Source organism: Corvus cornix, chromosome 18 (assembly GCF_000738735.6).
Source record: "Corvus cornix cornix isolate S_Up_H32 chromosome 18, ASM73873v5, whole genome shotgun sequence".
In the NCBI taxonomy this organism is placed as follows: domain Eukaryota; kingdom Metazoa; phylum Chordata; class Aves; order Passeriformes; family Corvidae; genus Corvus; species Corvus cornix.
The window spans coordinates 12,355,448-12,370,586 of NC_046347.1; the positions used below are offsets into that span (position 1 = coordinate 12,355,448).

General features: G+C 42.8%; 1 protein-coding gene across 2 annotated transcripts in view; it reads left to right on the top strand.

Annotated features, from left to right (window-relative positions):
- ASPSCR1 (ASPSCR1 tether for SLC2A4, UBX domain containing) overlaps positions 1 to 15,139 on the top strand; it is a 40,021-nt gene that overhangs the window by 20,030 nt on the left and 4,852 nt on the right. For both annotated transcript variants that reach the window (XM_039562530.1, XM_010413377.4), the window contains 6 exons: positions 806 to 872; positions 1,655 to 1,717; positions 2,010 to 2,062; positions 13,705 to 13,756; positions 14,468 to 14,537; positions 14,865 to 15,052. In XM_039562530.1, the coding sequence (XP_039418464.1) occupies positions 806 to 872; positions 1,655 to 1,717; positions 2,010 to 2,062; positions 13,705 to 13,756; positions 14,468 to 14,537; positions 14,865 to 15,052 (493 nt within the window). The remainder of the gene's footprint in view (positions 1 to 805; positions 873 to 1,654; positions 1,718 to 2,009; positions 2,063 to 13,704; positions 13,757 to 14,467; positions 14,538 to 14,864; positions 15,053 to 15,139) is intronic.

A 15,139-nucleotide genomic window follows, 5' to 3' on the forward strand; every position in this document is an offset into this window, starting at 1 on the left:
TTTTCCAATCCCTCTGGCTAGTCCAGACTTGGGGATTGAGTAACTTGAGATTCAGTTGTGATCAACAGGCTCGTAAGCTACTTATAGGAAGATTTTTCAAATTCCCATCCCTATTAATTGTCTGTGGGACTTGAATAACAGTTGTGCCATGTGAAAACAGCTGTACTGTAGTGTGGTTGAGTGACAGGCAGTATAGTTGCTTCTGTTCTGTTCCAGATGTCTCAAAACCTTTCTGTTGTGCACACATCAGTCTGTATGACTGAGCCTTCCTACCTGCCTCTCTGTAGACATTTTGTTAGAATCCCATTGAAAGTTGAACGATCAGATGTTACAAGTTGGATTTATTTTACTCTGTAAATATGATCCTTGTGCAGTTCTCAAGTTAAGTGCTTTCTGACCGAGCTGGAAATACAAAGGTCAGAGGTATGTCAGGCAGATTCCTACTGCTCTGGACAGTTTAGGATGCCAGTAAACTGTCTCCACCTGTCCATGAGGGACTGTCTTTGTCGTTTGTGCATCATTTAGCACAGGGAGCTCCTGCTCTCTGAGCAAGTGCTGCTGCATTTTACATCATAGTGCTTTGACAGATGAGCTCTTTTGCCCCTTTTGAAAGCCAGACAGCCCTTATTCCGTGAGAAGCTGCATAGCACTGTTAGCCAGGTTGCTTTTCTATCCCTGTAAACACCTCGGATCTCCCCATTAAAAAAAAAAACAACAAAAAACCAACTTGCAGATTCTAAGCCAGGGATAGGTGTTACACAGCAGTGATAAACCACTGGCTTAATGTGCTTTGTATCTGTTTTAGGTGGTGTTGAGAGTTCATTTTCCAGACCGCCATGTTCTGCAGGGGGTCTTTCATCCCACTGAAACTGGTAAGACTGATCACCCCCTCAGCCTGTGCAGCTGTAACTCATGGCTCCCACCATGATGAGAGAGTGTGTCTGAACAGGTCTTTCCGCTGCCTGGGAAAGTAAAGCTGCTCTGAAAAGACAGCAGTAGGTAGTTACACTGTCCTTGTAGGGCCCCTGAATGGACTAAGAAGGGAGTCTGGGCTAATTAAATTAGCTAAGGGCTACTTGGTGGAGGTGGCAAAATACTTGTTCTCAGGAAGCTGTCCCACTTGCTGTCCCCTAGTTTGTGTCTAAATGATGTGTTACTGGGATGCATTTGGACACTTCCTCTGTGTTAATGCTTAAAACGTTTTTGGGGGGAAAACACCACCCCCTTCCCCGATACAAAACAAACGCCAAAAAGTAGGAAGGAGAAAAAAAACTTTACCAACTGTACTAAGAGAGGATGTACCTTTCTGGCTCTGGCTGTTCACAAAAGGCAATCAGACCATGTACCAAGTGGCTCTTACTGTTAGTACTGGAGATCCTCTTATTCTCAGCTGTCAGCCATGTCTACCTGCACAAACTTTTTGATAGTTTTATAGGCATCCTTAGATTTTTCCAAGGGACCAGTATGTCTAAGTGGTTTGTTTTGTTTGTTTGTTTTGTCTACAAGAAATTTGTAATAGCAACTGTGTACTTTTGAGGAAAAGGCAATCTCCATACCTTGTAGAGGGCAGTTCTGCTGTTACAAGTTAGCCTTCTTGCCCAACATTTGAAGAACCAAATTTAATTCCGCAAACCTTTCTCTTCTTTTTCCGCAGTTGGCATTTTGAGAGACTTTGTAAGAAGCCACCTTGCTGATGCAGAAGTGCCATTTTACTTGTGTGAGTGCTGTTGGTAATATCTGGCCTTAATTTACAAAGCCTATTTCTAGCTGTGGTATGTTGGTGCCTGAGATACGACCTGGGAAGGAGTGCTTTCCCTAAACACGGCTTCACAGTGCAAAGAAGGCGTAACCTGCTTCCTTAGCCATGTTATGCTTCTGCCTAAGAAGCAGCCTCTGTGGGCATATATGAATTGTGTCATCCCTTCAGAGGGCAGGGATCCCTCCCATACCTGTATTTGCTGTTCTGGTTGCTAGGTGGTCCTGTTTTATAACTTGTTTTTTAACTTCAGTTGTTGCACCTCCCAGAACCGTCTTGAACGATGAAAGTCTGACACTGTTTGAGGTAAGGACTCACACATGGGCTCTGATTCTCTCTGGTTTGTTCTTCCCTTAACCCTGCCTCAGACTTCAGTTAACTTTTAAAAGAAGCTGTGTAATGCTGTGATCCCTGTAGGCTTCTGCTCAGCCCAGCCAAGGCTAGTGGAACCAGGTGTTTTGGAGCACAAGCTCTTCACCAGAAGAGGTCCACCTTGTGCAGCAATAGGCAGAGGCACACTGGGGGCAAGGGTGGGGATTCACATTGTTTGGTACACTCTCCGTGCCCTACAGAGTTGGAACTGTATTTAACCTGGAATGTTATTGCGAGAGCTGAGCTGAGGTGAGTGTGCTTTATCTGTAGCTGGGCTTGGATAGTAAGAGAGATGAGACTTGATGTGGACAGGGAACTGTTTTCAATTTCTACAGTGGGAGCTAGAGGCCGTATTAGACAAAAATTGGACCTTTTTGAAATCAGTATGTGAGAGTCGATGTATATTGAGGAATATACATTCTCTTTGTGTAATTTTTCTCTGAAAATACTGAAATACAGGTTTTCAAATTCAGATTCCTGGAGATTTTTTTGCAAGTGACAGGTAATGTGATCTTGAAGTCCCTGGCCAGAGATTATTGGCTGTGTAGATCGCACATGTGTTACGAGTGATCGAGTCACTTTGCCCCAAACTCACACTGTTTAAAATGTTCTGTCATTCAGAACTGCATGGACCATTCCAGACTGATGCGCCGGAGATCCTTCAGAGTAAAGGCTCACACAGTGGCAGTGAGAATTCTTGTTTGATGCCTCTGAGGGAGCAGAAGGGCTGGGGTGGGGAGAGGGAGGGACTTTTCAGGCAGCATGGTGAAGCAGTAGGGATTAGCATGCCTCTGAAGTTGTTTGCAATGGAGTTTTCCAAGTTCCACAACTTCCTGACCAGGCCATGTGGAAGAAATACACGTGCAGCTGCTTTTAGATGATTGAATGTTCAGACCTGTATCTGCCTCCTGTTCGTCCAGCCTCTGATGCTGGTTCTGGTTTCCCTTGTTAACTTTGGTCTGTCTTCTAAAATGTTTGAAATCCTCCGCTTACCTCTGTTTACCCCTTGCCTGCCTCCCCCGCCCTGCAGTACTGTTCTTTTATTTTCTCTTTCTCAGTGCACATCTCGTGTTTCTCTGGATGTCTCCTGAAACATGACCTTTTCAGTAAAACACCACAGGAATAATTGCATCTCATTGTCTTTGAAATAAGAAACCTTATGGCAAGAATTTAGTTTAATTTACCGCGTTAAAGCCTTTGTTCTGTACCTGGCACCGTTACTGGTGCTTGTATGTGTGGCAATTTCCCGGTTTCCTAGTTGTGACATTTACTGTGAAATTCATTCCTCGTGGCAGCTTCCTGAAACATAAAATCATGTTAAAATCTTGCTCTTTAAAGACTTGGAGGTGCCTTACAGCCCAGTCTTAGGGACTTCATTAGAAAGCACAGCTTTGTGAAGACCCTGGTCGATTTTGGTGTCGAAAACCTCCAGTCTGCAGTGGCTTTCCTTGGACTGCAGTGCTTGGTGTGGCGCATGGCAAAGGTGCAAAGCCTTGACATTGATACAGAACTGGGACTGTTCAAGATGGTGTGCTTGAAAGCTGAAAATTCTTTGCAAATGGACTGTTTTAAGGAAGGGATTTTTTCTCATTTCTCATATCCTCTGTCACCACGAAGGAGGAATAACGTCTAACTAAGATAAAGGGTGTCAAATCCAAACTTGACTTAAGATACATTTTTATTCATGCCACATGTAATCACACCATAGTCAAATTAAACTAGGGGTTATGTTGAAAATTTGGGTATAATTGAAGTGAAATGGAGTTTTAAACACAATCTTAACTATACAGAACCAGTACAATTGCAAAATGTGGAAAGCAAGTAAAATGTCACACTTCGAATATTTTTTAGGGATTGTAACATGATATTATGAAGAGATTATTATCACATTAGTTAACAATTAAATGACTTTGCATTTTTGGCTTACCCAGCTGGCTCAACATAGGTGAATGTGACGATGTGCAGGGAAAATAATTTGAGCTTCATACGCAGCTCAGTGAGCTCTTGTGTTGATCATTATGGCTTTGGAGCAAAGTCTTAAGGTGATGAAATTATCAGCTCATTACTGATGAATGAATAGCAGTCAAATCCAAAATGACCTCCTTCCCAAAAGCAAAGTATTCAGAACAAAATAGAGAACATCTGTGTATGGACCAGGGTTTATGTGAATAACATGCAGATCTGGTCTCACATCTTCAAAAGGAACTGGTTAAAGTGCAGAGAAGGGGAATGAGGTTCATCAGAGGTCCGCAATGTCTCCTGTCCAGAGAAAGACTGAGTAGGTTAGGACTTGCCAGTCTGTAAAAGATGTGACTGGAAAAGGAATAATGTGCCAAGGAGAAGCTGGAATGCCTTCAGTTCTTGTTCTCAAGTATGAGTGAGTGGCATCAAGAGAAGCAAGTAGGAGCTAGAATAGATGGAAGAAGGTAGCTGTTCGTGTGTCAGAAAACTGAGGTGTAGAATTCCTTGTCACAGGGTGCTATATATTAAAAGCATATACTGATTTGAGAGAAATTTGGACAAGTTCAAGGAAGATATTTAGTAAGTGTGTCTTAATATATAGGAGCCTCCTCAGGAAGCTTCTAAACTGAAAATCGTTGCTAGCTAATCACTTATAAGCAAGGATACTCCTCTCTGTTCATCTGGTTTTTGTTCACTGTTAGGATACTGGCTGGATTGAATGGACTTCTGCTCTGCCTATGGTTTTTCTGTCCTTGGGAGAGCTGTGTTTAATGCCAGTGGCTGTGTAGCCTATGTCCCTTGCTTGGGGCCCTTCAGCCCTTTCAGGTCATGGTCTGTTATGGCAGGAATGATTCTGTGTGTTTATAAATATTTTATTTGGATGAAGCATCAAACAGGAAGAAAACGATTCCTGCAGAGAACTTGTCATACTGTTCTGGTTACCTGAACTGCTGTCAAAGACCACAGAGCTCTGACCTGTGAGGACGGTGCCTTATCCCAGTTTGGGCTGGCTGATGCTGGGAGAAACTTTGCTGCCGTTAACCAGTGTAAATCCTTATTCCTCTTTAACTTTCACCATGTTAGTGCAGGCCCTGTGCCATAATTTTCCTGCTTGGGTAAGTTTTCCCTTTGGCTGGGGTCCGGGTGCCTGGAAGAAAGGGGCTGAAGAACCTTTCTTCTCTGGACAGAAACAGGTGTGGAAATCACTCCAGCTGTTGTGTCCATGCCCACTGTGTCATTGTTGGATGCCCTGTTTAGAGTCAGAGGCGTCTGTTCCCAGTGAGGCTGCACTGCCTGAGCCTCGGGGCTCTCAGTAAAAATAACCCTGGCCTAGAGCAGGAATGAAAGAGGTAATGTTTGTGGTGCTGGGGTAGGAGGGGCAGTGCTGGGAGTGGGACCCGCTCACTGCTTCTCACCTGAGGTTGTGGCCTTCGAAGCTGAGAAATCTTCCGTCTGGGAAGAGGTTTGTGTGGGCCAAGGGTCTCCATTGGCTGCAAGACCGAGAGTGTAGAGCAGGCTGCAGTGCCTGACTGTGCCCTGGATGGGGCTAGGCTCTGTGCAGGGGGGGTTGTGGAGATTGTTCCCTTTTCATTTATCCTGTGGTCTGTGGAAGGGAAACATCTTGTATTTTAGTCAGAGCTCCCCTTCTGTTCCCTGATCTGGAAGGAGGGAGGTGAAAAGACAAAGCTGCTCTGTAAAGATAGGAGGGAAGTTGTTAAGGTACTTTGTAAAATAATGTGGCTTTGGGGCTGGGGAAAGAGGAGCTTTGCTCTAAGGTGACCTGGCAGTGCCCAGCACCCCTGTAGTGAGAAGGCTTGTTCTGGAATAACAGTGTTGTGGTGCATAGGATGCGAATGTGAATGAAGTGCTGTGGAGTATGCAGTTCTTCTGGACCTCATCGGAAAAAGAGAGCTCGGGTAAAGTAACGGTATAACTAATTGCTCAAGTTTTTTGATGTATCTTTGTTGGGTTTGGAGGATGTGTGAAAGGTTTGGGAGGAAGTTTGTCTTTAGTGGTAATACATCTCTTTAAGGGTTCAGGCTGTATCATGCAACTGCCAAAATTTGCCACTTTTGCCCCAAATGCTGCATGTCAGTCATGTTAGCAGTGGCCTCTTGGGATGCTTGGCACCTGATGTGCTCCCCTTGCAGAGATGCCTGCACATAACCTGACTCTTGATTTTTCCAAGGCAGGTACTACTGTGGTGTATCTAGCCATTCTGGATTTTTTTTCAACATTTAATTTTTGTGTTATCCCAGGTCCTAAATTAGCAGTAGGCTATCCTCTGCTCTAGAGACTACTTTGGTGTTGTTGGTAAGGAAAAATGGATGATGTCTGAGGCAGTCATGTCAGCACATTGGAGCATTCAAATATTTATAAATTACTGAAATGTGTGCTGAAGCCAATAACAGGAGTGACTACAGATGGTGGAGTACCATATTACCAATACTTCTGCCCTTTCCACCATCTCCCTCCATTCACGCTGACAAGCTTGGCACCACATTCGTTACATTTGATTGCTTACAATGAAGGGAGAACCTTTACGCTGCAAGCAAAACCAGGAAAAAAGACAAATGTTGTTGACTTGTTTGCCAAGATACTTGGACCGAAAGAACTGTCTGAAGTGAATTTTCCCAAAATCTGTGTGTATTTACAGTATAGTGAACACACAGATTGGCAGCAGTGTGGTGTTTTTGGAACCCATAAAGACTTCAAGGCATTACTTTGATTTTTTTGTTGTTGCTGTTTTTGCTGGCGGCCTTCTCCTCATGTCCCTTGAAGTGTTTTGTAATGTTTTGCTCTCCAGAACTGATCAACCGCAGACTTCCCTGTTGTAGCACTTGGCTTTGGGTTCCTTATAGCTCCAGTGGCTTGTTTGTGTTTTTTCTAGGCTGTCTGAGCTTTTCAGAGTTGCTTCTTAGCTTCTTTTACTCCCAGAAACAGGAAGTTTGTAGTGTGTATCTGGGGTGGGTTATTGGAAAAAAAAATCATTGATTGCTGAGTTAATATTAGGAAAGAGTTAGCAGAAAGTAGGAGTACCAGTCACTGGAAAAGTCGAGGCAGCAGAGAGGGCAGGAGGCCATCCTCTGTCTACAGAGGAGCTGAAGGAATCCACAGGCTTCCACATAAATATTTCGGTCTTCTAGTCAGATCTTAGAGTGCAGTGGGTGTTTCCTCTGTCGCATACCATGAGGCAGAAATCCAGATGAGCTGTTTGTTCCTTTCTTTGCCTTTGGTTCTCTTTCCATATCCTATTTGTTAATGCCAGTTTGGGCAGTATGTCTGGCATGCTTGTTCAGTGAACCTGACTACGGCTAAGGCAGTACGAAGCCGCCTCTTTTTGGCAAGAGTCTGAATGCAATTTCAGAAAAAATTACTTCATCAGAGTCAGTCCATCAGAGGCATTTCCTGTGGCAGGCCTTGTGGTTATTGCACTCACTAGCAAAGAAAATTGCAATTAATACTGAAATTCATCCAGCACAGAGGATGGCATTCACCTAAAAGTCTTAGTCTTCTCCATCCAGGATTTTATCATCTGACTGCATTTGGCAGCAATCTCACCTTCTCTTTGTGGTGAGGTCTGTTACTTACACTTGCAGAGACTGCCCATGCTTGCCTCATGATGATGGCTTTGAGGACAGCTGGGTTCTTTGGTTCCAGTGAGAGGTTCCTTGCACAACTGAATTCGGAGTGGAAATCCTGCCCAAAATGTTCACTGCTACTGTCAGTTTTGAAGGCCAGATCTTTCTGATCTCAGCTATCAAGGTCTCAATGAATGCTCCTTTATACCTGGATTCCTTCATAAGTAGCCTTCTCAGAACAGTGTTTTCAAATCTTATCTTTGCCTTATGAATTTTAAAGGTCCCCTGCCTTAGCTGGATCAGACCCTCCCCATGTTGGCCACGGAATATCCATCTCCTCTGGCAGTTGAAGTCCACATTGGGCAGCTTTGTTCTCAGGTTATAAACAACATGAACCACTTGATCTGCCGCTTTCACCATGACTGTGGTGTTTATTTCTGTTTCAGCAATGCTGTGCAGTCGTGCTGGAGAAACTTTTGATCCACCGGCTTTCCAGTTGAATTTTCCAAGAGTTAGTTTATGTGTTTGGGGTGTGTGTACTATGCAGTATTTCATGTTGGTAGCTTGGGTTTCTCCTTCCATGCGTGTGTTCCTTTGAAGTGCTTATTTTCTTATTCATCTTCCTAACATCAGTCTAACAGCAGACCTGTGGCACTCTGATCTTCTCAGATTGTGTAACGGAAAGAATGCTGCTCCTTCTGGCAGCTGCGAGTTCCCTTCAACAGCAGCTTCTGCCTGGTCTGACAGCATCGCTCTGTCAGGGAAGAGAACAACTGCCCGGGAATAATGTACATCATCTACAATGCTCTGTTCTAGGATTTTTTTGCATATGTATGTCTGAGAAAGAGGAAGTATTGAGATGTTATTTGGGGAGGGTTCTGCCTGAACTATTTTCTGTGTTCTAGAGAACAAGTTACTAAAACATGTAGTAGAACAAAGCAGAAATGTTTCTCTGCTCTATCATAGCTGGATTCACAAGGGACTGTTGTTCTAATGTGGATATTTTTATCATGGAATGTGAGATGCAGCAGCCCCAGTGTGCCACTCCACAGCCACGATGCTGTGCTGTCACAAACCACGCTCACCACCACAGTGTCCGAGTAACTGTTCGCTATCTCTGAGTAAAACCGGAGTTACTCAGCTGCATAGTTTCAGACTAAATGTGGCTTTATGAGTAACAGGCTGGTACCACTTCAGATCTCTGAAATAGAAAGTTTTCATTTAAACTTCTGCAACTGTAACTAAGTAAATGGATGAAGCTGTGTTACATCTTTTTAAAATCTGAGGAACAGTTCATTTGGCATGATGCTTATTAAATGAGGAGGTAATAGGCAGGACATTGACTTTCTTTTCTCCTTGCCTCAGTGACTTTCTAATCCCTTCAGAAGAAAGCTGTCCTGTGATTATGATCTTTGATGGGGCTCTGGAGACTTACGTGCTTAGTTCTCATTTCTGCTGCTGCCATCCTGTGTGACCTTGAATAAGTTATTTAATCTCTTTAGGTCTCAATTTTTTGTCTGTATAAAAAAGAAAAGCCCCAAAAAACTGAAACAAAAAAGGAAAGCCACAAAAAAACCAACCCACAAACTCAAAATACTTTTATTTACATCGCATCTATGTAATTGCACAATGGAACACTATTTTCAGTTGAATTTCTAGGTGTTGGTGTAGTAAATCTGACTGTATGTTGTAAATATGCCTTGCGCAGTGTGATTTGAACATTATAATTCAATAGATTAATAGCATCTATTTCCCCAGTCAGAATGGCAGTTTCTTTGGCTGGAAATCAAAGCAGCAAGGAAGAGAAATGCTGGGTGTTGGAGTGTAGTAACTGGCTGTTGGCTCAGTCCTATTGTAGTAATTTTCTGCATATAAGTGAGTGGAGCTTTTTGAGTTACTTGTTTCAAACATCCTTTGATTCTTTTGGTCAGTCTGGCAGGCTCAGTGTGATTCTACAAGCTCTCAAAATCTGTTCTGATTGACAGATGTTCTTGTAAGAACCCTATGCAGTGAAGTGAAGAACTGCAAAGTTGTTCTTCTAGAAATTGGCAGATACATTAGAACAACTGCAGACATTAGAACAGCTGACTTGAGAATACAGTTTTTCGGTGATGGTCTGTCTATGTTGGAGTGAAAGCTCCTCTGGATTCAGGCCCAGAGGGAAGCCAAAGCACAGGGGTTGAATTAAAACCTTTAGACAAGTTGAGATACGTGAAGCCACACCAAAGTGAAATAGAAATATAGATTTTTTTTAACTTTTAGTAGAAATATATGCTGAGTGCCTTAAACATTAAAAAGCTGCAGCAGAGACCTTAAACACAGTTCTTGCTGCAGCAGTGTTGCCTTTTCACAGAATCCTTTACTTTAGACAAAATATAGATAGAATTACACTGTTCACATTTTTTAGATAGTGTGTTCACATAAACAGTAAGAACTGATAGAAACTGTATACGCAAATCTGTGTAATACCTATGTAACACTTGTGTAAGACTTACGACTGTTAGACCAGGATAAGTTAGAAAAAGGAAAACTAGAATCGTGTATTATTCTTACTGGTCAATTAGCAAATATAATCCACACTTCTGTAAGAAAAAATATATAGAGCATATAGAAGAAGCAGCTGTTTTCTGCCTGCTGTTTGTTGTTGCTGCTTGTCTTTATCATGTAACCCCCTTTGAACTCTGCCTTCAAGAAAGCTGTGAGACTATGAAATAAAGAACTTAGCAGAACAGCAGCCTCCTCTGCTCTCTTACCCTAGTCCGAGGAAGGGTACCCCGTCAAAAGCTCAACATGTCTAGTGTTTGATCGTTACATTCTTAGGCGTGTTAGAGAATGCTAAAGGCATTGACTTTGGCCTCATATGTTTTCCTGGACAGAATCTATTAAAACCTTCTCATCTTTATGCTAAGACAGTCCTTGAACAGTGGGATCATTCTACTGGCCTGCCTTTATTTTTTAATGTGAAATTGCTGCTGATTTAAATACTTACAGATGATAAAAACTCTGTGACAGCATTAGGTCCTGCCAGTGACTGGCTAGAGAATTCCTGGGTGAGGTGTAGCTAGCTGCCTTCTGTGCTGAACCCTCAGGGAGTGCTGGGATTGGGGTGGTACCTGACAGTTCCACACAAAAGAAGCTAGACCAAGCGTTCTGTGCATGAGCCAGTAGTCTGTTTGAATTGAAGAAAAATAACTTACTGGATGGAGGTTTGGCAAGAGGGGACTCTGTGTTGGCTGACCCCTAGGAAAGGATAAGGATGCAGGGAAAGGAGCCATGGGAAGGACATTACAGTCTGTGTACTTGAGGGCTGCCATCTAGCTCCTTTAAGTTTCTTTCAATTAAGATTTTGAACTGAAACATTTGGACTGATGTTTTGCCAGCAGTGGGAAATGGTTGTGGACGTGGATCCTGAAACTGAGAACTATGGTTATTTGACGACCTGTGAGTAAATAGGGTAGAGGTTTATATTGGGGCACAGTCTGTCTGTGTGTTTGTTGGTCGAGTGAGTCTGTCTAGCTCTTGGTCTGTGTTTCTCACTCTCTTTCTCTCTTTGTGCCTCACACAGGCCCTGCCATGAATTTTCTCTGACCCCTTGGGGCCATTCCCACATGCGGCTTTGATGTGTGTGCCCAGAGCTTGATTGACAAGGAAGTTTCAGTGGCAGCAGCAGAGAAACGAAGAGAAAAGGGCAGGGCTTTGAACTAAAGGGCTTTGAGCTCCGAGTTTTTGTGCTTACTTATCTCCTTCAGAATGTTAATTATTTACCAAGATAATTGGTTGGGAGGCAAAAAAAAGAGAGGGGAGGTTATTAAAAAATTCCAACACTAACACACTACAAAAACCTCATTTTCAATCTTGCAGCTGGCATGAAAAGGATGTTGTGTGTAAAAGGGCTTGAGTGTATGTGTGTTGGGGGGGGGCCCTTTTTAAGGCACCCATTTCCTAAATAGACGAATGCTGTGGAAACATCAAAGCTCTTGTGAGAGTTTTTTTCTGAACCACGTCTGGTACTTTTCAATTAAAAAAGTTTATGGAGAGCTGTCTTTGTGACTGGAGCAGGCAACCTTAGGCCCTGTTGACTGGGGAACGAATTGTTAAAAGACCTGATAAATAATTATTTTGCTAAAATGTCAGTTCAAAGATGTGAGTTCGCCTGAGTGCTTTAGCAGGAGCTGAGTCTTGGAGTAGAGCGATAAATGTCTCCTGTTTCAGCCTAGCGTGATGTGCTTGGCTGTGCTGCATCAGACAGTCTCCTATAGCCTCTGGATTAATGTCCAAAAAATGTGTAATACCATATGATGATCTAAAGCTTGTAGGCAGGAAGAGAGGTGAAGCTATTTCATTTTGCCTTCAGTTAATACAATTTTACTAGTCTCCTTGTTAGGCAGCAGTCCATAGCCTCCTCTGTGAAGATCAGGGTTCTGTTGAGTTCCGGTAATTGCTGTGCTGGATTGGGTCCAAGGACCATCATTCCAGTATCCAGATTGGGCTGATGGTGGCAACAGAGGCTCAGGAAAACTCCAGAGCAGTCAGTCCGCCCTGCACAGTTCCCAAGTATGCATGAGTGGAGCAGTGATTTGCTTTTATCTGGTTATTTATTTATTGGATCAGTGTGACAAGTTTAGTGTTACTATTTTGCCAGGGAGAATGTAGATCATTAATTAACATTTGCTGTACAGTTTCTGGCTATAGTGGTACTTGCCTCTTTTACACCACGATGACTAGGTTTCTTTACCCGTCTCTTAGTACAAGGCTTCCTAAAAGCTTAACAGAATTGTTTCAGCTAGTTATTCTTTATAAGGCATTATACTGGCATATAATGCAGGTAATAAATACAATGGTTATTTTTTCAGAATCCTTTCTGGTACAGCTGGTTATGCCATCTCACATTAATCTTCTGCGTATCATACCCTTTTAAAAATCTAAGCCTGAGCTTGCAGTAGTGTCTGTTTTTAGCATGAAATTTAATAACTTTGACTCTCTTGCTCTGCATTTCCCTTGGGAGCACTTGGATGGACCACTGGATGTGGTGGTGTAGTGCTTTGTAATGTATCACTGAGTTTTTTTGAAGGTGTGGTGTGACACTGTGGTCACTGTAGGTGGCAGAGTAGGTAGGTCCCTCCTTTATACCTACAGGTGCATTTGTGATTCCTTAGTTGAACCGGGGGTGTGTGAGTCCAATTTTACAGTTTTTCTGGTGCCCAGAAAAGGACCGAAAGATAATGAAGGGACCTGCATCTGACATACGGGGAGAGGCCAAGAGATAGTCAAGGTTGTTCAGCCTGGAAGAAAGAAGCTCTGGGGGGTCAATGTGTGTAGTAAAATAGATGTGAAACAGCAAGGGATATGGGCCAGAGTTCTTAGTAGTGCCCTGTAAAAGGACAAGAGGAAATGGACACAAATTACAGGAACTTCTATTGAAATAAAAGGAAAAAAAAATAACCACCAAACCCACTGGATAGAAAAAAAAATTTGAATATGGCAATTGTACTGATAAGTAGGAACTAGGAATTCAGGTTGGATTCATGAAAGGAAATACTTCATCCTGGAAAGGTGGTGAAACTAGATAAATTTCAACTAGAGACAGGGTGTAAATGTAATACAGTGGTATAGAATAGATTCTGGGAGGGCATAGCTGGATTTTTCTTTTCTTGCTGTCAGCCACTCAGGTCTTAGAAGATTCTTCATCATATTCATGTTATCTGCTCAGCAGTGCAGAATGTGGGTGCAATACAATGGCCTGGGATATGGGGACAGAGGAGAAGGCATGGCAGGGCGTTGCTGCAGTGAGCACTTGCTGTAGAGGTCTCATCACCTGTTTGGTAGAACAGATCATAAAATTTTCCTTCATGTTGTACTCTGAGTGGCCTGTGCTCTGCACAAGTTTAGGTTTTCCTGAATTACAGATGGTTCAGTGGCCTTGGCTTGAACTACATGAATTTGTCTGTAGCTGTCTAACCTGCCTTTAATGTTCACAGTGAACTGTGAAAGCATCTATAGACAGTGATACCTTCTTATCCCCTTTTGCTGCAGGCTAAACTTTTTCCAACTGCTGTCATTCATTTTGGATCTGAGGAGTGCAGGGGTGAGTGCGTTTCCTCTCTCCTTCAGCTGACTGTATAGTTCCTGTAGTAGACCCAGTATTACATCCTTACTGGCAGAGTTCCTCTGACAAAAGAAACTGCAGTCCTTGAGAATGCTGGCGAATGTCCCCATTTTGACTGGCTAAAGCTCTTCAGAGCTGGTTTGGTCAGTTAGCTTTAGCACAGATGTAGACATTGTACCTTTTTTGTGGGATTTGATAGGCTGGGGAGTAGGCATTGTCTGCTGTGGGATCAAGAATGATAGAAGAATGACTCTGTAGGAAAAAAAAATCCTGCTGTTCAGAATGTTAATTAGACAAATGTCTATGAAATGCTTTTGCAGACCTCCTGTGGTAGTGGACTGGCTGGAGATGGTAGAACAGATCTTTGGTTCTTTCGCATCTCTGGTTTATGCTTAGAATTCCTGTTTCTCCCAGAGACCAAAGTATGCTCTGACTTCACAGAAAAGTTTCTAAGATGCAGTGAGCGCTGAAAGAAAATGTCAAGATCTTGAGGTTTGAATGATGAAATAGAACACCTCTGAATTGTGAAAGAAACTGGCATGGTTTAGTAATGTCCTGTGTCATTTGGGGGAAGGTGATGTAGGTTTACTGAAGTATACAGCAGGTACTTTTTGAGCTGAGAGCTATGTGATATTGTGGTGATTGATGTCTCTGTTACCAAATAAGTGATTTGGTTTCACTTCTAAACAGCTTGTTACCTGAAATCGGACCTGCTGAGCTCTGCAGTTTCTCCTTCTGCAGCTGATTTATTAGTAGCCAGGTATGTTGGGGCTGAATAGAGTTGCAAATGCCTTAGTATTTCAGGAATGGGAAGCATGAAACGAGCCCATCTTACTACAAAGAAATGTGCTTTAAAGATACTAAGACTTCCTTCTCTCCAGAAACAATCATACTGTCATACTTGACTTCACAGCTTTGTGAGTCCTTCGCAAAGTAGGATTTCAGTGACTTAAGTAAATACTAGTGCTTCTGTATTGGAAAAAGAAGAGCCTTTTCAATCTAACTTTAAAAGTTTAAAGGTGGTGGTGGTACAGGGGGCTATTATGAAAAATGAAGTTTAATTCTACGTGCTTATTTCCTTTCTCAGATGTTTGTCCAGATCATTAGTTCCTTCTGCTTCATCAACTTTAGCATCAGTGGCTCCATCCCTATCTGAACCAGAAGCGGGAAGTGACAAGAAGACTATTGAGCAACCAGAAGCAGCCAGCACCCAGGGAGCTCCACAAGTATTGAGAAAGGCCCCAGGGAAAATACCCAAATGGCTGAAGCTTCCAGGTATCAATGAATCAGAGGAGAAGAGCTCTGCTCATTCTGAGCTGCCCCAAAAGGCAGTCTCCTCTCTGCCAAACGTGTTGTATATTG